Raw genomic sequence first — 26,407 nt, 5'->3', positions numbered from 1 at the left:
CACAAGTGTTACACACAAACTATTGAGAGGAAGTTAAGTGTATCAGCAAATAAATGCTATAAATCTGGGACAACACTTTTGTCAGAGAGCTATAGACTCTCTTGTTCATTAGTAGCCCTTAAAACGCAACTTTCGACCAATATTCAGCAAGATGACAGTAAACAGGAGAAAATTCTAAGAATTATATATTTGAATAGGTTGGTAATTACTTACTCAGCAATAAGAGACAGTTTCTTTTGATGAGAAGACGCTTTGTAACATCACCCGATGTCAGGCAGACATATGGACAGTTCATTTCTGATAGCAGCCCGCTCACCTCCAGCTGGAATCCTTCTGCTTCATTTGGGCCTTGGGGAAAAAAAATATTTTTATAAATTTTCATTTCAATGGATTACTCAGGAAACATAGGGATTGGGATTAAACAAGGTCTTTGTACAATATTAAAAGCTGAAAAACAAAGGATAGTTTTTTTTTTAAAGCGTACAATATGATTTGTTATTTAGGGGTCCCGAAAGCAAAATATCAGACCGGCTTTGGGATCCCTAAAGTAACAGCCGCCCTGCCACCCACAGACTTCTGTGCAAAACATCTAAGTAATTATTTTGGAGTGGAATAGTCAGCCCCACTTCCAGCTGTGGCCCGTGCAGCTAAGAATGGTGGTGCCGGGTTTTGGGGGGGGGGGGATTTTGACATACAATGGCGAGGGAAAATGTATTATTTATTGAATTTTCCCTCGTCATCGTCCATCCAAATACCCCCGTACCCGGCCCCACCGCCCTTACCTGCACGGCTCCCCACTTCTGTAAGGGGCGAGTGCATCCCCTCCATGGGATAAGGCCAGTCTTTGCAAATGGGTCCCACCAACATTAATGCCTGTATACGGGCTGTTGGTTGTTCAGGATATCTTTAACATTGCATTATAGAAGATGACATGTCAGCATACTTATTTTTATTAAAAAGGGCGATGTAGTCAGGGCGGTAGCCACGGGTTGGGGTAGCACAGGGGCCGGGTCCCTCCTTATTTGTGTGTAGCCCACTAAAAGTCATAGGCTGTCTGTTTTCATTTATGTAACAGGAACAGACTTTCCAAATCAGGAGGTTTCCTAGTCGAACACAGGTACTGGTTCCGGCTCCTATCACCCTCTCGAATGGGTCATAAAAAACAAGCAATTAAAATGTTGCAGTGAGGCTCTGTATTTTAACACAACAGACCACTGCAGCATTTTAAATGCATGTTACTTACAGATTCATAATTGCTGACTGCACATGCCTACCATGTGTACACTACACAGCCTATTCAGTAGCTTTCTGTCCGTCCGTAAAGAGTACGTGTGCGAAACACAACCCTGGTGAGGGCCTCGGTGGAGAATGGGGAGGAAAAGAGAGATGGTGAAGGGCTGCTTCACCTGCGTTCGGAGAGAGATGTTACAGGAGAACGCATGGATGGACCTGTTGTGTGTTGCTCTCTGCCATGTGCTTGCACTTCCCAGCCCTGGTGGCTCTGCCGTTGTTGTGGTTGGCGGAGGATAATATTGGTTGAGATCTCTTCCACTGCAGCAGCCATGTCTTGGCAATTCAATTTTAGACCACAGGCAAGACTGTGAGGAATTGCTTCTAGGCCTGGACAGGAGGAGCAGGGATTTCAGTGGGTTGGGATGAGAACAGAAGTCTACAAACATGGGGCGATATCTATGTTCATTCCACTAATGCATTAAATCACTTGCACACCCAAGTTAAGTTAGTGGAATTCCTGATGTATTTCTAAAGTGTAATACAGTTTCCAAGAAGGATGGCAGTTTCGTATTTCATGACAGAAATAGGTAAACTTTGCTTAGAGTAAGACTTGCACAGTAGTCCCTGCCTTCAAAATCTTAGCCGTGGATGCTTTAAACTTCAGATACAGGAAATGCATTTGTAGAACATGAATCAATTTCCCCAATAGAGTAAATCCAAATACTTTGCTTTTTCTTGTAAAAATAAAGCCTGACCTCGATCTTGACTGAACATTTTACATGGAATCTAATCATATTCTTCATCATCATATACGTTTAATTTGGGCACAGCCATTAAAACACAAAATAATACAAGAACATAAAATTCCATGAATGAAATTTTTTTAAGTTAGCAATAATAATCCTCTAAAATAACCACAAAGTTAGAATACTCTTTAGAAAGAGAAAATTGATTAAAAAGACAGACACAACAATACTTAAAAAAACAAATTCAATTGTGAGTTACATTCATCAAAGTTTCCATTAAAAAAAAAAATCACAAGTATTTACATCACGCCTGCCTTTTTTCTATACAGACATACAGCATAAAGGTACTGAATAACTCCTAAAACAAAGACTTGGGCTTGTGTCTCTGTGCAAAATCCGTATAGGCTTCCCTATAGTATCTCACCCTGATTAGGTCTCGCGAGCCAAAGGCTCGAAGAGACATTTTATATGTGGGATTTTCAAAGTGCTACCCAGTCTTTTGGCTGGCCTAAACCTTGAGTGCACGATCACATGCACGTGCACAGCTGCTCCTCTGCTCATTGCATTCCCCCCTCCCTTTTCACCCAGCCCTTTGATGCTCTGCTCCATTACTTTCACTTTCGCCGATTTGACCCTTGCATTCCCCCCTCCCTTCTCACCCAGCCTTTTGATGCTCTGCTCGCATCTCCCTCCTCCCTGGGCGTGAAGGGAGACAGAGCCATCCTGCTTGATTAATGGCTTTGCATTCCCATGTGTTCCCGTAGTAAACATGCCCGAGGCCCCAGCCGAGCACAAGGCTCACGGAGACATTCTCTTTACCTTCGTTAGTCCCTTATCTCTATTTCCTTCAGAGGCTCCTGCTTTACCTACCTTTCTGCCCAGCGATTTGCTTGTTATTTTTGGAGCTTTATATAGGGCAAACTAGACCCCACACATCGGGTATCAGAGCGCTTTACATGAGCACCAGTTTTGTTACAGATTGACACATTAATTTTTGTTACATCGTCCTTGCCGAGACTCGAACCCGGTTCCCCCGCCCTGAGGTCCACCGCTCTAACCCTAAGGCTACATGCTTATGTTAGCCCCATACAATCATTGGGGCACCCTATAGCAGCAACTCTATTAAGAGCACCCTTTTGTTACCCCTTCATTTTACCTGCACATTGTTTCCCAAAGGTTGTACCAATTGTAGGGAGCCTGAGGACGCGGGGAAACCATCAGCACAAATTAACAATTTCCAGTGTCCATCCTCAACTTGCCTGCATCCCTTCAAGGTTCAGTCAACTTGTTTTAATTTGCGGCAGAGACGGCGGCGCCGAAGTGGTTTCTTCGGAGAGTGCGGGCGGAGCCGTCCGGTTGGGCTAGTTGCGGATCGTGTCGGTTTGTGTATCTCGAAGGCACCTCTCACCTAAAGCAGCTTCGGGACGCACCGCCAGGAGCCCTGAGCCGCAAAACAACGCCCTAAACGTCTATTCGCTATGTCGGTTTATATGCAAATGTTTACGCGAGTGCCGTGGGTAATGCTGTCCTGGTAAGTTAAAGGAGCCACAGAGCTGCATGTACTCTTGTAAACACCCCACTCAAAGAGCGTTGTAGTTTATTAGGACGAGCGAGACAGAAAACTATTGCGACCAAATACATTCATCGTTCCACCACGCACTTTTCTCCTGTTAATCCTTTTGCTTTATGTTGGATTTTTGAGGATTGTCTGCCTGGCAGTGTGTTAGAAAAGCTGCATGCAGTTTGTATTGTGAAGAAAACTTTCCAAAAGTTAGAACATAGATACTTTTTTTTGAGGGGAGAGCTTAGAGCTGAAATATCTATCTCGGCACTCTTTTCTAGTTTTAAGGCTATGTTTCACGGCCATTGCTGCTATAGACTGCCCGCCCTAGGTTTTTGCATACCACTAATGCGATTATGAGGGAGTTCGATGTCGTTAAGAAGTTAGAACTAATTGGAACTTATTTCTGCTTGTTTGCAGTACATTGAACAATTTTCACAGCTCGGACGCTCTTATTTTTAAGTTCAACTAACTTTTCTGTTTACATTCGGACTGAACACGGCTCTTTTCGGGGTCCATTATTTTCCATGTGCTACTGGTGCCCACTGGATGCGTTTAAATAGCTATTTGTGTAACTTTATCGTCCCGGCCCTGGCACTTTTCACTTAACCCTGCCATCAGTCAGTCTACTGTATTGTAGAATTTGTGTAGCGCTTTCCTGCCCGTTGATATTCTCTGAGCACTTTCTGTTAGGTGGAATGTGCAGCTCCTCCGCTTGTGTATGCACGGTAGAGTGTTTTTTAGCACAGTTTATGTGGGAAGTATTTCGGTGACAAGCCTCGGGCCAGGAGACGTGCTCGAGACCTGATGCAACCGATCTCCGCAGCACAACTTTCTTGGGGAACTCGAATCCCTTCCATTCAGTTGTACATTATAACTTCATTCATATCTTTACCAGTAATGTTGGCATGTTATTGCGAATATTGTTAGGAATGTCACATTATCGGTCGGACAAACATTGATAATGTTGGGAATCGCAAATAATGACTAAAATGTACTCCATAGGAGTGAGCAGAACCTCCAATAAGCATAAAGCAAACAGGAGGGCAGTATTGTACAGCAGCATTTGTATAGCGCTTACTCCCCGTATATGAGGCACTAAAGCGCTTAATTCGCCCTGATGTCAAGCTTTACCTATACCCGAGCCTCTACTGGGAGTGTTTTCTTGTCGTGTGTGATGACCACGAGGTGCACCTACAGTCTTATGGGATGCAGCGCCTGGACGTGTGATGGGTGAGGGTTTGTGTGTGAGAGAGACACGCAAATTATAAGGACTCACCAGCTTAGCCATGGGAGCAGCGGGATGCTGTGGGCACGGTCACCAAAACCGGGGGTAAATCACAAAAGAGCCAACAATACATATGCCGGGCGGAGGGGTTGTTGAAGGAACAAAAGGACACCTGCGAGCTAAGGATGGGAATTGGTGACCTAACCAGAAGTCGTGTACCATTTTTCTTTATTCAATCAAGTGTTTTTTTTTTTTTTTTAAGATGAGGATATTGTTAACTACTGAATACATGCACCCCATGATGTAAGGAGGAAGTGAAAGAGCAATTGAGACCTGAAACCCGAGCAGAAACTACACAAACTTTAGACCAGTTATCTCTTACAGGCTGAGGTACAGATTGGCACAAAGGCAAAAAATTATGCCAGCGAGGTCCTCCCAGGACTGGAAACAAGCATCCTAGGACCGGTTTCGGGGTTTCACCCCTCTTCAGCCAGGATAGCTTGATTCCAGTGGCATGGAGCGCATGGGACCCACGTCTGGGCATACCCGTCCCACTCGGGGCGACAAATGCAACAAGCATTTGCAATGCAATAGGTCTCGCATTTACGCGAGTTTGAGCTGTTGGCATTGTAAATGATAATGCCTTTTATTTTTGTTCTAGTTTTAAAAACATAAATAAAAGGCTTTGTCATTTACAATGCCAATAGCTTAAACTCGCGTAAATGCGAGACCTATTGCATTGCAAATGCTTGTTTTTTTTGCACAGGGGTTTAAGTCAAGACTGCCTCGGGTTGTAATACTTGGAGCAGAAAAATACCACAAGTTCAATGTCCTCAGTAGGATGATTACAAAATCTACAAGCTGCTGTCATTGGTGGCTATGATTTCCAATTATATGTGGATTTATTAATTAATAATGTTCCCAACCTAAATTTAATGTAAAGAGTATGGGCTATGGCAGGTTGGATGTCATCTAGATAGGTCTCTTTTAATATTGATGGAGGTTTATCCTCTACCATACTCCGTGACTTGGCATTATGGAAGTATTCAATGACATTACTCACAAAAAGCAGCTATAACTCTACCCTTAGCATCTGCATTAATTGAAGCAGGCGTATTCCCTAAGTCTCCCAATTCAAAAACAACAAGATTTTGTTTTATAAACTTGAACCAGGGAAACAGATTAACTTTACTCAGGCTCAGGACCTCCTCCGCTGCTAATCTATAGCAGTGTAACGCACTAGAGGACGACAGCCTAACCAAGTATGAGGTGCCTTAACATCGCCAGATGACCCACTCTTTTAAGCACTGAATCATAGAAAAGAGATTAAGTTGAAGTACTCTGCAGCAAAGCAACTAGAGATCTTATAAAGTTGTTTGCTTTAATGATCAAACTTCTAACATTCTCAATTACCCAAACTTCTGCCCCATAAAGTGTTGCAGCCTGGGCTTTTTGCCCTATAAATTTCCACTGTTGGAGATATTTAATTTAGGAGTGGTTGCCTAAACTCTCTATATAATAGCGACAACACCAATGCACTCTTTTCTGTATGATAATTCCTGGTTCTACGCTTCTTTATTTTAATCCCTACATAGTCAAATTTGTCTAATATTTGTAATGGTTCACCTTTCATTGTGAAATTAGCTGTGTAGGTTCTATGTGGGTTAAAAATCATAATTTTTGATTTGGAGGTGTTTTTGTCTAGGCCATGTGAATCGCAAAACTCAGTGAATTTATTTAAAAGATTCTGAAATCCAATGGAGGTTCTAAAAATCAAAAGAGTGTCAGCGCAAGGACACACTCTCTGCATCACTGGAATAGGTTCTGTACAATTGCCGCTCATCTTAATTGAGCAGTGGTATTGTTTTGGAGTCTTCTTAGCACATCCAACAGATTGTGGTCCATGCCCATTTTAGCTACAGTGGACCAGACGCGTCGCCTGGGAATTAAATCAAAGGCTGCCCAAGGTCGCCAAAAAACAGATAAAGGAGATACCCTGCCTGCTTCAGGTATTGCGCCACTAAGATCAAACCGAAAGATTTGGGCAATAGTGCTTACCTCTGCCCGAACCCAGCTTGCTGGGGGGAAAGAACTAAAGCATCGTTAATCCAATCCTGTAACCTAGCTAGTATCTGACGGTAAAAAAAACTTCTGAAGCTCATCAATAAGGCTTGTCAGCCGATAGTCGTTAGGATACCTCCATCTCCCTCTTTCTAAACAGGTACATTTTCAGCATTTTTCCAGGCATCTGGGAGAGCCCCTCCTGCCGCTATTTCATTTTTAAATTGGTTTATGTAGGGGCCTCAATCAAGAGGTTCCAAACTAAACAAATCCCCTGGGATACTTTCAGGCCCTGGGGCTTTACCTGGGGGCATAGCCTGAATACCACATAGAGTTTCTAGTAGGGAAATAACGAGCAGATTAGCAACAGTGGTAGTTTCTTCCTCAAGGACTGATAACCCCTAAACTCCCATCACTGGGCTAGATGAAGCATATATCGTGGAAAATATTTCAACCCATTGTTGTGGTTGAATTATTAGCTATACAGGGCTATTGGATTTATGGCAGCCGTGGGCAAGAAGATCCAAAATGTCTTAGGATATTTACCTCTAGATTTCCTATACATGCGCTACCTAGTTGTCATCAACCCAACGTTGTTTAGAGTAGGAGGTTATCTGCATATATTTAGATCGAGAACCCTGAACATCCTCTAGAACCCGACCTTTGATGGCCTTGATGAGTTGACCCTTTGCCTTACGACATTCCTCATTTTATACCATCCGGGTGATTGTGTACACAAAGTTTTCTTCCTAACACAAGTCTTAGTGCAATGCTGCTTCAGGGAGGCAGATAAAGCTACATGACAATCAAATAGTGGTAAATTATCTCCGGTGTTGTCATTAAATTTAGTCAAAATGGTGTAAAAATCTGAATAGATACAGACTAGGGATTTCTCAATCAAGCTCACTTTGGACCATTTAATCATTATTCTATTGTTACCCAATGATACAATAGTTTCAGACTTGTCCCCACTGACTTCAGTGTTCCCCTTGAAGAGGCCCTTGGTTAATAGTCTCATCCCATTAAGATCATTGTAGGAAAGTAGGATCTGCTTTGATGGTTACCCCCACGTTTTGCTGGTGTTATTCTGTTTTATGACTAGTCTGACTAGGATCCTGCTAATCAGGACCCCAGTCACTGTACTTTCTCTCTAAATTTAACAGTAGTAATTACTCTGGTACCTTCCCAATTGGCTACTGGTGTCCCTCTGTAAGTTACTAGTATATGGTACTAAGCTACCCATGGCATAGGTATACCAAGGGTTTCCCATGGGATGCAGCATGTATTATGCCACCTATGAGAGACCACTCAATCTATGACTACAGGCCTGCCATTGCAGCCTGAGTATGCTGGTGCTAGCCCCAGTTACGACAGATATAAGTTTCCTTAAATCTGAGGTCACTATACTTAAAACCTATAAGTCACCTCTAAGGCAGGCCTTTCAATCCTGGAGTCAGGGTGCTCTGTTATAAGTGTGACGGTGCCCTGTATGAGCTGGAGAACCCCTGCAAACCCCAGAGTTGATTCTCCAGGCTTTGTAAGTGCAGTCAGCGATTTTGATGCATATAGTGGCCATGCGTCATTTACGTAATGGACAACTATATATTGGCTGTGCCGAACCTGGGCACGTTTGGTATCAAACATGTTGAAATCATGCCCCAACACCGTTACCAGTGTTGGAGGTATGATTCCATGCACTGGGGGCTCCTACAGGAAGCCCCCAGTACTCCCGGTAACAGCCTACCAGGGTCGGCCAGCAAGCTAGTGCTGCTGCAGACCCCAGACACGAATCTGTCCTCCTGCTGCTGAGCTGAGCTCAAGCAGGGGAAAGTAGAACAATAGGTTTCCTCTCACAGGGAGGTGCGACCACCTCCCAGGCAGGACTTTGTGTACTGAGCTGGGGTGGGGACCCTTGCCAGCACCACCAGACTGCTTTGAAGGACACATTTGGTGCCCTCCTTGCATACTCTAGTTTCAGTCAGTTCAGGGAGCCCTTGGCTCCCGCTCAGGCGCGAAACTGGACAAAGGATATGGGACTATCCTTCCCTCTGTCAAGCCCCTCCTCTGTGAGGGACCTTTCGAATCGTTCCAACCCTTTCCCTAGGGTACTTAAGGCCTTACCTGTGGGTGGCTCTTCAGATTCATCGTGGGACAAGATTCAAACATGAGACCACTTCAACTTCGACCATCTGGAACTGAGACCGCACCAAGGAAGACTCCTGCTGTTCCTGGTCTTGCTGTTCTGCAAGTCTTCTCCGTTGTCTGTGCCTGTGCTTCTTCCAGGTTCCTTTTAGGCCCGTGGGCATCAAGGACACCCCAAGTAATCTCCCTTGGAGTGAAGGAGTCACTCCCTTGCATCTGCAGGCACCGCAACAAAGCTGACCGGTGGGCTGCTTTTGACGTCCCATGGATTTTTAAAGGTTCAGCAACACAGGTGATGGTTCTGCAACCCGGTCGCGGCCTGATCTGTCATCTCAGCAAGTTTGAGGCCAGTATCCCTCGTCGGAACTGCTGCAACAGAACCCCTGTGCACTGCATTGACTTGCAGTTGCCAAGGTTTGTTGGCTCTGTACTCCAAAGGGCTTTGGGCTACAAGAAGCTCCAGCCTCCAGCATCTCTTCCTGCCAAGATTTTCATTCTCACCGCATCCTCTGCACCGTGGGCCTGCATCTTTGGTGTGCTGCTCGAGGTCCTCTTGCAACTCCTGTGCCTTCGGCCTGTGGGTCCTAGTGAGGGTCTTCTTAGGCTTCAGTGACCTCCCCTGCTTGCTCGTGGCCTGCTCTGACTCTCATACAATTGATGACTCCATTGGACCCTCCTCGTCCCAACGTTGCTCCTTTTTAGTTTACCACATCTGTTGTTGCTGCCAAGGCTTGTTGGTGCTCAAGCCGGACACCGACACCCTGGTTCTCGACTTCTGACGTGGGACAGCTTCTGGTCTTGCAAAGTGTCAACTGGTCCTCACAGCTACAGCTACTAGGTCTCCGACATCACTTCTGCATCTTTCCTCATCGGTGGTGATTGCTCTTCCGTGCCTCCTGGTCACCTACAAGTTGCATAGACTATGTCCCCTCTGCCTACAGGTTCTTCTTTTCAAGAATACACCCTTAAATTCCACCAGACTCTTTCACCTTCTTTGCTAGCAGTATCTTTTCTGAAGTTCTCCATGACGTTTTCCGGCGTCACTTAGCACTTATGCAACCGGCTCCCCTGGTGTAGGTATCCTGGTTCCTGGAGTATACATGGGTAGGGGGACTCTTCAACCTTCTGTCTTCCACTGGGTTTCTTCAGGGTCCACTGGGAAGGGTTCTTCTTCTTGAAAACTGCAACCGCGACTTTCCCATCGACTTGCATTGAGTACACAGCTGTGTGTCCACACTGCACACAGTCTCCGTGGGGTTCCTGGGTACTTACCTTGGGTGGTTCCTTGTGTCCCCAACTCTTCTGAGTCTCCTGGTCCACGTCCCGACTTCGGTAGCAGTTCGCATTCCACTTCTTCAGTATATGATTTGGTCTCCCCCTGGAGACAACTGTGTATTTGTGCTTACTCACCTGTTAACAATTTAAGTATTGCGTGTACCGTGTTGATATTTCCGGGTAGGAGATATACCAATGTGTTAACAAGTGGGTACTATAAATATGCCTATTTTGACTAAAGTGTGTGTTATTTTTCTGTTTAAACTACACTATACGATTAGTTCTGGTAAAACCAGCTTGTTAACACTCCTTTTGGACTAAGCCTGAAGGCTGCTCTCCACAGCTACCACTTAGAGAGCTTTCAATGGTTGTCCAAGACCACTAAAATCACATAAGGCTTGTCTGGATTAGTGCAAGGTGCTTCACTTAAATAAGTGTGCACCATATACACCAAGCCTGCCTCCTACAATCACTATCTGCACGCATGAGAATGAATATGCTACTTACCAGTATGCATCTGTTCTTGGCATGTAGGGCTGCTGACATTCATATCTGTGCATAGATCGCCGCCTAGTGTTGGGTCCGGATGTTTGCACGTTGTTGTCCTGGAAGAGTCTTCGAAGTATCCTTGGATAGGTGACTCCTCCCCTGGACTACAGTGCGCATGGGCATCCCCTCCATCCTCAGATTGTTTTTCGCCATTGTGGCAGTGATGGAGTAGATACAGAAAGTGATGACCATGCTTGCAGTAATTCTGAGAGCTGCAGCTGCGACAGGCGCCGGGGAGGAGGGAGGGCGATATGAATGTCAGCAGCCCTACATGCCAAGAACAGATGCATACTGGTAAGTAGCATATTCAGTTCGAGGCATGTGGGCTGCTGAATTCATATCTGTGCATAGAATACATAGCAGTGCCCTCTATTGGCGGCGGCTACCCGTGCCAGCTGCAGCGGTCTGAAAAAGTGTTTTGAGAACAGCCTGTCCTACAGCTGCCTGCTGTTTTGACTGCACATCTACGCAATAGTGTTTTGTAAATGTGTGTGTAGTGGACCATGTGGCTGCTCTGCATATATCATGCAGGGGAATATTTCCTAGGAAGGCCATTGAAGCCCCCAACTTGCGGGTTGAGTGGGCTCGTGGTGGAATAGTTAATGTGCGTTTTGCCTTTTGATAACAGATTTGAATACACTTAACTATCCATCTGGCTATCCCTGCTTTGGAGATGGCGTTACCTTTGTGTTGTGGGGCAAAGGCAACGAACAGTTGTTTTGTCTTCCTGAAGGGTTTAGTCCTGTCGATGTAGTACATGAGGGCCCTCCGTACATCTAGTGTATGTAGTGCCCTTTCTGCAACAGTTTGTGGGTTTTGGAAGAAAACGGGCAGTTCAATAGTTTGATTCATGTGGAACTGCGATATTACTTTGGGCATGAATTTGGGGTTGGTACGTAGCACGACCCTGTTGGCGTGAACCTGTATAAATGGCTCTTGAATGGTTAGTGCCTGGAGTTCACTAACTCTTCGTAGGGAAGTGATCGCTACAAGGAAGGCCACTTTCCAGGTAAGGAATTGAATCTCGCATGAGTGTAGAGGTTCAAAAGGTGGACCCATCAGGCGTGTGAGGACCAAGTTGAGGTTCCACATTGGAGCCGGTGGGTGACTAGGTGGAATGACTCGTTTGAGCCCTTCCAAGAATGCTTTGATGGCAGGTACTCTGAATAGAGAGAGGTGCTGCCTGGTTTGCAGATAGGCTGAGATCGCGGTCAAATGGACACGTATAGAGGTGTACGCCAGATTGCATCGGTATAGGTGTAAGAGGTAACAGATGATGTTTTGGATGGATGCGTCCAGCGGGTTAACGTCATTATTACCGCAATAAATGACGAACCGTTTCCATTTGGCTGCATAGCAAGCTCTGGTAGTGGGTCTCCTGGCCTCCTTGATGATGTCCATACAGTCAGGTGGCAGGTTGAGATAGCCAAACTCTAGGACTTCAGGAGCCAGATCGCCAGGTTCAGCTGTTGCGGATCTGGGTGCTGAATCTCTCCATGGTTCTGCGTCAAATGCGCGGGTTTGATCCGCAGCCTTTGATGCGGCACCACGGAAAGTTCGAGGAAGGTGGTGTACCACGGCTGGCGTGCCCACGTGGGAGCAACTAGGACGAGTGTCAGGGAGTGTTGTCGGAGTTTGCGAGCCACCAGCGGTATCAACGGTGCTGGGGGAAAAGCGTACGCAAATCTGCCTGACCAGTTCATCCATATCGCATTGCCCTGCGACTGCGGATGTGGGAATCTGGCGGCGAAGCTTTGGCATTTTGCGTTTTCGCTTGTCGCGAATAGGTCTATCTCTGGGTGACCCCACTGCTGGAAGTACGGTTTGAGTACCGATGGGTGTAACTCCCACTCGTGCATCTGGTGGCTGTGTCTGCTGAGCAGATCCGCCATCTGGTTGTCCTTGCCAGGGAGGTGTTCTGCCATGAGGAACATGTTCCTCTGAATGGCCCACTTCCACATGCTCTGAGCCAGATGAGACAACTGTGGAGAGTGTGTTCCTCCCTGCTTCTGTATGTAGTACATTGCGGTCATGTTGTCCGTCCGGATCAACACGACCTTGTTGCACAGGTGTACTTTGAAAGCCTTCATGGCCAGGAAGATTGCCATCAGTTCCAGAAGGTTGATGTGCATCTTCTTCTGTTGTGTCGTCCATAGTCCCTGCACTGTGTAGTGGAGTACATGAGCTCCCCAACCCTGGAGAGACGCGTCCGCTGTCAGTACTATCTGTGGGACAGGCTCCTGGAACGGTCGGCCCTTGCAAAGGTTTTGTGGATTCCACCAATGCAGAGAGTTGTACGCCCGACCGCTCACCAACACTAGGTCTTTCAACTGTCCTTGAGCCTGATTCCACTGACGTGCTAGGCACTTCTGAAGTGGGCGCATATGTAACCTCGCGTGCGGGACTATGAAGATGCAGGAGGCCATCATGCCTATCAACTGCATAAACACTCGCGCTGGAAGTGAGTGATTGGGTTTGAACTTGGAGATCAGCAGTTGTATGCTGTTGATCCTCACTAAATTTGGCTGAGCTGTGGCCGCCAGAGTGTCTATAGTCGCACCTAGGTACTGTTGTACGTGTGCGGGCTGGAGATGGGACTTTGGGTAATTTAGTGAGAATCCCAGACTGTGAAGAAGGTGAATGGTACGGGACACGTGGCTTGCACATTGCTGGGCTGACCTCGCTTGAACGAGCCAGTCGTCTAGGTAGGGGTAGACGTGTATATGCTGTCTCCGTAAATGTGCTGCCACCGTAGCTAGGCACTTCGTGAAAACCCTGGGCGCTGTTGTCACGCCGAAGGGAAGGACTTTGAACTGATAGTGCTGCCCCTGAACAGTGAACCTGAGGTACCTTTTGTGTGAGGGGTGGATGGGTATGTGAAAATACGCATCCTTGAGGTCCAGTGATGCTAGGAAGTCTCCCTGCTTGAGAAGCGGAAGAACTTGCTGTAGAGTGAGCATGTGAAAGTGCTCTGAAAGAATGTACTGGTTCAGGGGTCTCAGGTCTAATATAGGCCTGAGCGACCCGTCCTTTTTTGGGATTAAGAAGTAGAGGGAGTAAACCCCCGTGCCCTGCTCGTGGATGGGTACGACCTCGATAGCGCCTTTTAGAAGCATACTTTCTACCTCTTGCTGTAAGAGCGTTAAGTGCTCTGAGGACATAGGACGGTTTCTTGGTGGTATTGTGGGTGGAGTGGAGGTCAACTCCAGACAGTAACCGTATTTTATAATATCTTTGACCCACCTGTCCGTGGTGATGGAGTTCCACATGGACAGGAACCGTTGTAGCCTTCCCCCGACAGGTGTTATGTGGTCGGGAGGAAGGGAGAGGGCGTCACTGCTTGTTCTTGGGGGAGGACCTGGTGTTGCCGTAGCCACGTCCTCTGCCCTTGGTACTGGAGCCACGATAGCCACCTCGGGTGTTCTTATCGTAGGTGGTCTGCGTATTGCCCTTGTTATATGTTTGTTGTGACCCCTGTCCTCTGCCTGCTCCCTTGTTTCCGGGGCGACGAAAGGAGCCGCTCCGAAAGGACTGAGTTTGTAGGGCGCCCATGGACTTTGCAGTGTCCGTGTCCTTTTTTATCTTCTCGAGGGTGGTGTCAACCTCAGGCCCGAACAAATAGTCGGGGTTGACGGGCTGGTTAAGTATATTGTTTTGTACCTCAGGCTTGAATCCTGAGATACGTAGCCAGGCGTGACGTCGTAGGATGACGCTAGTGTTGATGGCTCTGGCAGCCGTGTCTGCAGCGTCTAGTGCACATTTGATGGCAGCATTTGTGAGTAGCTGTCCCTCTCTGATAAGGATTTCTGCACCTTCTTTGTAGGGGTCAGGGAGGTGTTGAAGAAGTTGTTCCAGCGTGTCATAGTGCGCTCTATCGTAGCGAGCGAGGAGCGCTTGAGTGTTAGCTATGCGCCATATGTTTGCAGCTTGTGCGGCAACTCGCTTGCCGGAGGTCTCTAGCACCTTGGACTCTTTGTCCGGGGGAGGAGCGTCACCCGTTGTCTGCGAGTGTGCCCTCTTGCGGGCATTCGCCACAACGATGGAGTCGAGTGGTAATTGGCCTCTGATGTAAGTAGGATCCCCAGGTGCTGATCTGTATTTTTTGTCGATCCTGGGGTTTATCACTCGTGCCCTGGTGGGTTCCTTGAAAATGTCAGTGGCTGGCTTGAGGACTCCCTTCAACATTGGCAGAGTTTTTACATGTCTTTCTGAGGATGCAAAGGTGTCCATTAGAAAGTCATCTTCGATGATATCAGAGTGAAGCTGCACATCGTGGTTGTTTGCTGCACGTTCAATTAGAGCGTTGAACGCTGCAGTATCCTCTGTGGGTGATGTTTTTGCCCCATATAGCTGTGGGTCCTGTGCATCCAGAGGTGCACTGGGGTCTGCAGGGTCGCCCCAAGTTTGGTCAGGGTCCTGCTGGTCATCAGGGTCCGTGTCCACATGGTAGGGGACTTGGTCATCCATGTAGTCCCCCAATGCATCCGTGTCGGAGCGTGTGGGGGAGGCCTGGTGTTGATCCTGGTAGGGTGAATGGAAAGGTTCATACAGGAGAGGTTCTGAGTCCACCGGCAGCTTCCTCTTTAGCGGGATCCTGAAAGGTTCCAATGGCGGTTCCGAAGTTATCCTTCGGTCGTGGAGAATCATCCTGCCAGTGTTGGCGTCGATGACGTGTGACGGAGGCGTCTCAACAGGTGTAACCGCAGTCTTGGTGACCCGTGTCCTGAGTTGAAACACCTTCGGGATTGTGGATGGAGGCAAGCCGAAGGTAATGTTGGTCGGCACCGACGAAACCGCCGCAGCCCCGATCGAACCGGAACCCGACGGGTCCTGGAGGGCAGCCGTGGTTTTGCAGCCTGGCTGTGCACCAGGTCGTACTCGGGGCGCCTTAGAGGACGTGGCCCCGGTCTGGGTCGCGGCTGTAGATATCTTCGGCGCCAGTGGGGCATCGAGTCGAGGTGCGGAGACCACCGTCGACGTCTTCGACACGTGAGGTTTTGGTGTCGTCGAGGGAGTGATGCGAGGCGTAGCAGGCTGTACGGCCCTCGGTGTCGGCGGCGTCGAAGCCGGTAACCGAGCAGGTTTGTCGGCGCCGATGCCCTTCTTCCGTTTGTCGACTCCCACGTCGCCCCTTTCGAGTTCGGCACCGAAGTCTCTCTTGGTGCGGTCGGTGCCGACACGGTGCGCTGGCGTCGAAGGTGTTGAAGGCTTCGATCCGACTTGCGCCACTTTCAGTTTCGATTTCGTAGGAGCTTGAGCAGCTTTCGGTTTCGGTTTCGTGGAAGGGAAACCAGCTGATTTAAGCGGTAATGGCTGCCGCTGAACATCCGAGGCCGGGCCCGAGGGCGGGGCCGAAGGACTGTGTGATAGGTCTCGGGTAAGGCCCGAAGGCGATCCCTCGACCGGAGCCATAGTCTGTGGCACTGGTGAGTTTTCGGTTTGAACAGGTAGGCCTTGTTCATCATCGGCGCTACTCTCTTCGGCCCCTAAGGCCTCCTCGTCGTCTCCTACCTCGGTGTCGTCTTCACCTCTGTGGAAGAGTGACTCGTCGGCCTCGTCCGATCCGGGGTCGTGGTCGGAAACGGGACCGGAGGGTAAGACTTCTACTTCTTCGACGTCGTCGGCTTCGTCGAAGATGTCAGCTGGGGCCGGTGCCGCGTGCTGCGCCTCGAGCCTCGCCGCTCGACGATTCCGCAGAGTCTTCTTGGAACGGAATCGGGCACAGGCCATGCATGTCGATTCGTCGTGGTCCGGCGAAAGGCATTTGTTGCACACCGGATGGACGTCGATGTGTGGGTACTTCGCATTACATACCGGACACCTTTTGAATGGCGTCCTCGATTCCATCGTCGAAGTAGTCGATGGACAGGTAAATGCGAACAAAGTCGGTGCTGAAAGTCAGTAAACTAACAGATAGTATCGAAACCCGATCGATAAACAGTACCGACGCGAACTAAAGGCCTTGTGGCCTCGACAAAAGTTTTTCCTAACTTGAGCTAAGATAGCACATCCGAACCCAATGGCGGAAAAAAACAATCTGAGGATGGAGGGGATGCCCATGCGCACTGTAGTCCAGGGGAGGAGTCACCTATCCAAGGATACTTCGAAGACTCTTCCAGGACAACAACGTGCAAACATCCGGACCCAACACTAGGCGGCGATCTATGCACAGATATGAATTCAGCAGCCCACATGCCTCGAACTCTCGAAATCCTCTGCAAAATGCCAGAGGTCGAGATCTAAAAAGACAGTTAATTCTGCTAGAAGTGGAGCCACAAGCAAAAGTGGGGGCGCACTTCCTAACAGATGGAAAGCTACCATTGCACGCGTGGATACCATGGTTCAGTGTAATAGACAGTAGCTGAACAGCTACCACTGCCAAAGATGGTAAAGGTTTTCTGTCTAACATGGTGATACCTCTAGCTTCATCTTCTATACCATATACTGTTGCTAGCCCTCTAGTTGTTCACAAGTAGTATTAAAATCACCCACTACTATAAGAGGGAAGCTATCTTTTCTTTTGGTGAGATGGCGAGTGAACAGAAGTAATGTAGCAGATTCTTTGTTGCGCTGTATGGTGCGGTTGTAAAAATTGAAGAAGTGCATCCAGGAGCCCTTACCTCGCCTAAGGGATAATCCCAGGATCTTGTGACTATCAATATCCTGTCTTTTAATCATTAGGTCTAATGTATTCTTGACCCAAATTAAAAGGCCCCAGATGGTCACCCTCCTTTTGAAGGTCATATTACTTTAGACCTTGTTTGTATTTCATGTTACCACGTACAAAAAGTGCATCTGTAAAAGTCCATAGGAGTGGTATCACAGGTTAGGGTTTCTCGTAATAATGGTCTTCGAAATCCACAAAAGTCTTTCTCTTCACTGGAGTTAAGAGGGACTCCAGACAATGGGCAGAGGAGGGTCACTTGGGAACTCAGTAGAACTCCTTTGTTTCTTTTAAGGCTCAGAAAACTGCTTTGTTCTATTCTCTAAAGACTGTTGCTTGAGACATTAAAAAGACATATGCCAAGTGCTTACAGGGAAAGGACACGCTACTCTTTAAAGGATGGAAGGTCGTTGCAAGATGGAGAGAAACTGTTTCACTTGGATAACACTATGATTTTGCTATGAAAGTGCTCATCATGCATTGCTGCAAGTACAGCATAGACCAGTGCCTCTGCATCTTCCTGTGCTTCCTCTGAGAAGAGGAAGGCATGCCTTATATACTTTACCATGAAAGGAGGATCTACATCTTCGATTGAGTAGTCCTCTCCCTCTTAACTACTTCATGGACTGCACCTGTAGAAGTGTGTGAGGAGAAGCAACCTCCTGTTCAGTAAGTAGCTACAGCAGATACAGCTATAAGGAAAAAAAAAATTCTACTGTCCTCTGCAAGTCTCCATTCTGAACTGAGACTTGATCACATGCCCCATGCTGCGAGAGGAATTCTTAATCAACCTCTCAATTCAGCAGTCCCAGAAGCAGAACCTGCAACTATTCTGTAGATCAGTGACAGCGTGGAACATTTGTAACCAGACGAGAATCTTGGAAACAGTCTTGGAAGCAGGATAGAATTGGTCTACAGGGGCTACTGATCTCCTGAGCACGTAGCACAGTAAACAACCAAAATATAGAATCCAAAATATAGACAGGACAGAATATCGACTCTAAAATATAGATAGCACAGAATATTGAATTACCAAAATATAGATAGGACAGAATATCCATCGGGGTATGAAATATCTATTTCCATAATATCGAATTTAAAAATATAGATTTCCATAATAGAGAAAAAAAATTAGTGTTATGTATGGTAGTATATGTGTTAAAATTATGTATTATTTTTGTAATGTATGTTTATTTTTTTTAAAGTAACGAATGTTATGTAATTTAATTTTTGCGTAATTTAATTCCGTAGCGGGTTGTGGGTTTATAGGGGAATAGGGTGAGAAGTAATTTAATTATAGTAAGTTAAATATACATTTGTATTTATATGTATTGATAATTAATTGATTGATAATTATAATTTGGTAATTACTTTTGATTAATTGCTAATGAATTTTGATTAATTGCTAATTAATAGTGATTAATTGATTATGTTAATTGTATTTTTTATTTTTGGGAGTGGGTTGTGGGTTTATAGGGGAATTGGGTGGGAAGTAAATTAATTGTAATAAAGTAAATATTTTTTATTGATATGTATTGATAATTAATAATTATTAATTGGTAATTAATTTGTATTAATTGGTAATACATTGTTTTGAATGGTAATTATTTTTATTAATTGGTAATTATTTTTAACTAACTTTTTATTGGTATTAATAATTAATGTAATCTTAATGTTATATTAAATCATTACTTTCCCTACTGTTGTACTCTCAGGAGTGGGAATAGTAATTTTTACCCTCCCGCTATCCAACGCTTTCCCTACTGTTGTACTCACTGGAGTGGGAATAGTAATTTTTACCCCCTCGCTATTCAACGTTTTCCCTACTGTTGCACTCACTGGAGTGGGAATAGTAATTTTTACTCCTACGCTATCCAACGCTTTCCCTACTGTTGTACTCACTGGAGTGGGAATAGTAATTTTTACCTCCCGCTATCCAACGCTTTCCCTACTGTTGTACTCACTGGAGTGGGAATAGTAATTTTTACCCCCTCGCTATTCAACGTTTTCCCTACTGTTGCACTCACTGGAGTGGGAATAGTAATTTTTACTCCTACGCTATCCAACGCTTTCCCTACTGTTGTACTCACTGGAGTGGGAATAGTAATTTTTACCTCCCGCTATCCAACGCTTTCCCTACTTTTGCACTCACTGGAGTGGGAATAGTAATTGTTCCCTTCCCGCTATCCAACGCTTTCCCTACTGTTGCATTCTTTGGAGTGGGAATAGTACATTTGACCCTCCCGCTATCCAACGCTTTCCATACTGTTGCACTCACTGGAGTGGGAATAGTAATTTTTACGCTCTCGCTATCCAACAAAATCTCTACCTTTTGTTACATTACATTTATTATTTTTACATTTTAAGCTTTTTTATATTATTTTAAGTATGTTTTAATTGTTTTTAATATTTAATTACTTTTATATTATTTTTAATAGATTTAAAAAATTCGATATTTTAGCTAACTATATTTTAACATTCTATATTTTGGAATCAATATTTTAGTACTTACCTGTTTGTAGATAGGGATTCTATATTCTGTACTTCTATATTTTGGAGTATATATTTTGTGCATTCTATATTATGTCCCTCGATATTTAGTCACTGAACCACGTAGCACACCTTCACCAGACCTTGAAACTAGACCATACTGAAACAGGCTGTCTGATACCAGGTAATGTGGTTCAGTGTTTTCAATTTTCCATGGCTCGCTTGCACCACTTCCATAGGGCCATAAATAATGGCCCATCCATAGGGTGATTCACCAGTACAATGGGATGTTCCGATAGGGCTTTGCAGTCTAAAGCTGTACTCACCTGCTTACTGTTCTCCCCAACAATGAAATCCAGTATCTCTTGTAGGAGTGATGCACCCTTCCAGTGCACTTAAAGCCAGTCGGTCTAGAATGGCCTTTTAGTTCCTTAGTTGTCCATTAAGGGACCGACTATGGGTTGGTCATATACAAGTGAATGGCAGCAAATGAAATGCAGTGAGTGAATAATCTGCATCAAGGGAGGGGCATTAATTTGAATGTGGGTGAAATGGGAGTTAATGGTGCATCTAGACAAAAGCAGACTGAAAAGGGGAATATTCAAACCTCACAGCAACTTGGAATGGGGAGAACTTTATAAATTGTACAACCTTAACCATGGAAGGTTTACCTAATATTTGTACATGGCTGGGCCGAAGGTAACGGGGCTCAAGGCAGCCAATCATACAGGTTTTGGTTGCTAGTAGGAGTGGAAAAACGAAATACATATATACAAGCGTGAAGCTGGGCAGAGACATGTAGACTAGATAAAGGTTAACAAGATCTCTAATTAACAGGGAGGCAGTACAAGGCCTTCTTGGTGGGCTTAGTGTGAGCACAGCATTTTACATAAAATATTGGGGAGGCAGCATTTTAGTATTTGTCAGGTCTTGGCAAGATCCTTCAAATGCAGCTTTGAATAAAAGGTGTTGAAGTAGTTGAGGTAGAAAGAGAGTATGGACAGCATGTTGGAAAATTTTGAGGGAAAGGTGCAAGAGGGCACAGACTTACGAAAACTTAAATAGGTGGTGGAGGCATTCTTCAGTATTCTCAGATATAAGAAGAGGTATCACTATCTCAAAGCACAATCACAGAGCAGTCCAGCAGAAATAGAGTATACATTTCATCTTCGACACTGCCCGAGAGAAGCACTCAGCTGATGTTCAACAGAGTGGCTCCTCCTTCACATTGCCAATGTAAGTTGGAGAAAGGTGAACAATAGGACATATTTGTCTTGAAATAGAATGTGTAGTAATTTTATAGGGACCAAGCATTGTAATCAAATTGGGATGAAGTGTTCATGTCACTGGTTGCACAGCATGGGTAGCCCAAATTGATGGGTTGCCATTGTGACATTAGTCATGAAGGTTTAAATTTGCTGTGAGGTTAGTACAGAGTTCTCCTGAGGAGACGGTTGTGCAGGGCACAAGTTCATGGGCAATCAGCTGTAGCAGCTACCACTATTCACAACAGTAAGTAGAGTTTTTATGCCCATTTCAGAGCTAGTTTGTAGTTTCAGGAGTGAATATCGAACATATAATGTGCAAATCGTGACAGGAATGTGCCGCCCGTCTTCCAACAGCTGTGGCCAGGGCAATCAGCAAACCAGCTGTTTCCTACCTGCTATTTATTTTTTCTTTCGGGATTCCAAGAAAGCGGGCAAGAGGGCAACAGATAGCTAAGAGAAAACATGATACTGCTCTCCAGATGGTCTAGGATTTTAGAATGGAGTACTGACAAGGGATTCACTGTATTTAGTAGTGCTTGTGAAAAAGTATTGGGTGTATGGGGGGAACCCACTTTTTTCGAGAGGGACTAATAATCCAGGATTTGGAGCACCGGCATTATAGCAAACGAAAGTACCACTGTGGGTTGATTGCCAGTAAAAAACAAGTGAAAGCTAGATTATACACGTTTTATAACTTTAGGCACAGGCACTAAAATGGCGATGCATGCAGATATTCATCTCTCTTCAGAAAAAAGTATTTTTGGATAGTTAGTGATGGGTCACAGTGAGGAAGTCTAAAGCATAAAGGTAAATGTTTCCTTAGGGCAAGTGAAATAGTTGAACAGAGACAAAGGAGGCAGTGGGCTAGCGATGCACTTCAGTAGCAGTTATTTAAAGGAGATGCATGCTTGTAGGAGTGTGGTTACATACAAGTAATGTTTTTCATTTCTACCAGGTTTCAATTATAGATTTCCATCCTATGTGACTGTAAAGTGGTATCATCACCTCCTTAATAGTGGTTGCTAGTTGGCATTCAGAGGAAAAAGAAGAGTTTCAAAACTATCTGGCACACTAGAGGCTCTCTTTTATCCTGAATATCCACACAGTAATGTTTGGTGATCGTTCAAATTTCACCAAAGAGTATGTGACCTAAGAAGGCATGGATGGTCCCTTCCTTACATGTAGCGTGTGGTCTAGGCCAGTGGTTCTTAACGTTTTGACTTCTGTGGACCCCTTTTAATCATAACAGGAAACCAGGTAACCTCCTGAATCATTACTGGAAAATGGAGCTCCAGATCGACCTCATTCAGTCGATAGCAACAAGCTTAGTGGTCTTAAGGAACAAGTTAACTATGATCAAACTCAAATTTGACCAGACAGAAGTGGGACAACCTTGTTTTCGCACTCAACTAATGAACATACTGACCTCGCTACCGGAAATTCCGCAGGCCTTACTAGACAATGTCAAGGAGAATTGTCTACAGGCGAACACTGAAAGGGAAAAAGGAGAGGCAGCAACTACTACTTCAAAGCTTACAGGGGAACCAGCATACCAGCCAGCACCTTTTTGCAGTATGAAATGCACGGATGCAAATGCAAACTCCAATGAAACCGTAAGCTCCTACACACAATCACACTCATCTGAGAACTCCATCCAGCTAGCTCCTAATGCCCACGCACCAGAAGAACCCTCTCTCAGCTCCCAGCAAGCTCCCAACGGTCATGTCTCAGGGGAGCCTCTTCTATCTAGAAGAGCAAAAAATAAACTGAAAAAGCTTTCCAAAAAACAGCACCTACAAAAAAGGTTTCAGGTGACAACAGGCCCAGGATCAAGAACAGGCGCAATCTTACAACAAGGAAAGCCGGTCACATTATTTCCCATTTTCAATAAGAGATCCAACCTAAGCACCAGCTCGAACTCCAACAATTCTGATGCAAGGGCCATAGTGGCCAGTACTCAGAAAAATTAACAGCCTCCCATATCGGGAGACTTTTAGAGCACCCAAAGAAATCCAAACACAGACAAACCTGCTCACGGCATACAAAGTGACTCGCCATTGACTCCAACACAAACAACAGCTACGCTCGGATCCCTGGCTGATAATCCACCAATACTCCAGGCCAGCCAGGAAAATTAATTAAAAAAAACAGAGTGCACACCATCTGCGGAGCTGATTCGCAGTTCAAACCACGGCCCCTGGCCTCCTGTCTAGCGCAGAAACACCAGTCGCACAAAATAGTGCTCACATCATCTTCACCTTGCCCCCCCCCTCTTCTGCCAGCACAACGCTGACGTCTATTCAAACCGATCCTCCTCGAGGAACCTTCATGCATACAATGGCCAAATCTACGAGGGATGATGAACGGGTGCAGGAAAACCTGCTGAGGGAGACTTTAAATACTTGGGACCTTACAAGAAATCATAGCACTTCCCAACACATGAAACCAACTGTGGAAAAAAAGGTCACATGGGAGCACAGCTGCAGCGCCCGCTTTACACACACGGGAGGACCAGCTATAATCATGTCCCCTGGATCCCAGCACTAAGGGACTACAAGGAAGCAGGCGTGCCAGAAGGTGAAATCTTATCCCAAATTCAGCCACCAGGAAAACCTTCACATCCCCGCATTAAAGTGGACGGGTGAACGAAGGCAAAAAACTCATCAGTCAGCCTAATATTCATCCCTCACTACGCCTACAGTGGGTCTGCGGACATTTTGAACAGCGGGAACTTGTTAAAATTATTTCAACACATACCATCCCTCAAGCATCGAACCACAGCAGAACTGCATTCCGTAAAATTTGCCCATAAACCTGGACAAAGGCTCCCGAATCCACAATCACAAACTGTGATTCAATAGCCACCAGAGACGCTATTCTAAAGGAGGCCTTCACCTTCGACAAATGGGGCATAGAACTTAGGCCTAGGAAATATCCTAATGTCCTAATTGAGGACCACGGCTCTCCCCCCAGATGATGTATACTGAAGGGAGCTTGGGCTGCTACCCATGATTGACTAGTAAGTACATCACTGGCATCCAACCCATTAACGATCCTCTATTGCGAAAATAACCAGATCAGCAGCCGCCAACCTGCAGCCCAGAACTACGAGGGGACAACCACGTACTCCGCTCCCAGGGGCAGTAACTTCTCTCACGCTACCTAGCACAAGGGAACTTTCTCCCAGGCAAATCACTGTGCCCATTCAGTCCGGGAAATTGCCATCAAAAGATCAACTCACCATTATCTTCTGGAATGTGGCGGGCTGGCTTCAACACTCCGTTCAAAACAGGGGCGCGACTTTTTAAACAGCAACGACATTATATGCTTCCAGGAAACCTGGTCACTGATCCGGACAGCAATTTATGGGTTTTATGAAATTTTTCAATCAGCAACACAAACAGGTCTATTCAGGCGGCCATCGGGAGCCTTTCGATTTACTTAAAACAATCTCTTATACTTTCGATCTCCTTATCCAGGCAGGCGAACAAGAACATGCAAGCCTTTGTCAGCAAAGGCCTAAAAAGCAGCCAGAAGACTTTCTCTCTGATCTTCATAAAATGCTACCTGAACCCCCACAAAACTACAAAAGCGTGCACCATGAGGGCCCGGTGTTCGACCGTCGAGACAATCATCGAATCTCATCCCATAAATGAAATGGTGCTGGTAGGCGACTGTAACACCAAATTCCTGGGCCATCGGCATAATGTCGGACAGAGGAATAGGGAACACGATCAATTCAACAATCTACTTACCATATTTGATCTAAAATCGGCAGACCGGGCCCAACGGACACCCGCCCCACGTTTAAGAAAATCTCTACAATCTATTACATCTTCATGTCCAGAGGTTTAATTAATCATCTTCAGAGCTTCCGACATCGTAAATCACACAGAAAGCTATCACAATCAGCTGGTAATAAATCTGAATATAAACCACCAGATAGCTGACACAGGTCAGGAGCTCGGCTACCCCATAGAAGATGAACCAAATGAACGTGGTAAAGCAAATCAAGTGGCAACCTTACCATTCGCCCCGGGTGGGTAAATAGCTCAACGACGTGAATTCTCGACGACAGGATCACCCAGGGAATCTTCTCCTAATAAACTGGGATCTGAGGACCAAAGAGTTGGGAGCATTTCTTCAGGGCAACAGGGGACTCTCAAAGTGATTCCAACAACTCCCAAGATACATAAACAAACCTTTGTCGGAACGGAGCATTAACCTCATGAGGAAGAAAACCCGCCTGCTCAAACTTAACCTAACACACGAAATCTACTGCCAGTCAAGGAAGCACGGAATGCCCACAAAAAACCAAAACGATGTGGGTCCCGAAACGTGCTCAGCAAGAGGAGGAATGAAACAGGATCTTCTTAATGCTCAAAAAAGGATCCTTAGCTCGATTCTGGCAGTATGTGAACACCCTAAAATCTCTCTGACCCCCGAGATCTAACACAGTCCTAGCACCAGTGTGGAAGAACCACATTAGAACCCAGTTCCTGGCACAGAATCTCACAGCTATCTAGATCACAGTCTCATCGAAAGGAGAAGAGCACCAAAGCCCGATTCAACCGAAGGAAATTGTAAAACTAATAAAATCTAGGAAGTCCAGCAGGGCCCTGGGCTCAAATGGGCTCCCTGCAGGGATTTTCCAATCTGCTCCAGAGGGCTGGGCAGTGCTACTTACCCCACTATTCAACATTACATACACCCTGGGTAAAACACCTGAAGATTGGAGGGGTCAATACTATGCCTGATTCACAAAAAAGGAGACCGTTTAAATCCAAGCAATTATTTAATAGTCCTGTTAGATCTGGTAGCTAAACCATATGCACGTATCCTCCTGGAAAAACTGGGAAATTGGGCGGAACAAAATGAGTTGCTCCCTTTCTTTCTAACAGGCTTCCGAGGCGGAGCTGCTACAATCAACAACATAATCGCTCTATCTGCCATCTGTCACCAAGCCACACAGCCAGACCAACTGTGTAACATTGTGCTTATTTCTATTTACTTATGTTGTCCTATTACAGTTTCCTGTTTCCGTCATGCTTTACTCTGTTACCTTTTGAGTAGCACCATGGTAATGGAATCCTGTGGGCTTGAGAAGAGTCAGTTGCACCGACTCTAGCTACTTGATGGATTTGACCTTTTATTCTCTGGAATAAACTTACCTCAAATCTTCCTTGACCA

The 26,407-nt window shown here is 45.8% G+C and overlaps 1 protein-coding gene across 1 annotated transcript in view; it reads right to left on the bottom strand.

Moving 5' to 3' along the window:
* TSLIG3A (tRNA splicing ligase complex subunit 3A) overlaps positions 1 to 26,407 on the bottom strand; it is a 481,344-nt gene that overhangs the window by 301,307 nt on the left and 153,630 nt on the right. The window contains exon 3 of the mRNA XM_085612194.1: positions 214 to 348. Within this exon, the coding sequence (XP_085468320.1) occupies positions 214 to 348 (135 nt within the window). The remainder of the gene's footprint in view (positions 1 to 213; positions 349 to 26,407) is intronic.

The sequence above is a fragment of the Triturus cristatus genome, chromosome 6 (assembly GCF_964204655.1).
Source record: "Triturus cristatus chromosome 6, aTriCri1.1, whole genome shotgun sequence".
NCBI lineage: Eukaryota > Metazoa > Chordata > Amphibia > Caudata > Salamandridae > Triturus > Triturus cristatus.
Note: the sequence above shows the minus strand (reverse complement) of the source record. Positions and strands in the feature narration are given on the sequence as shown.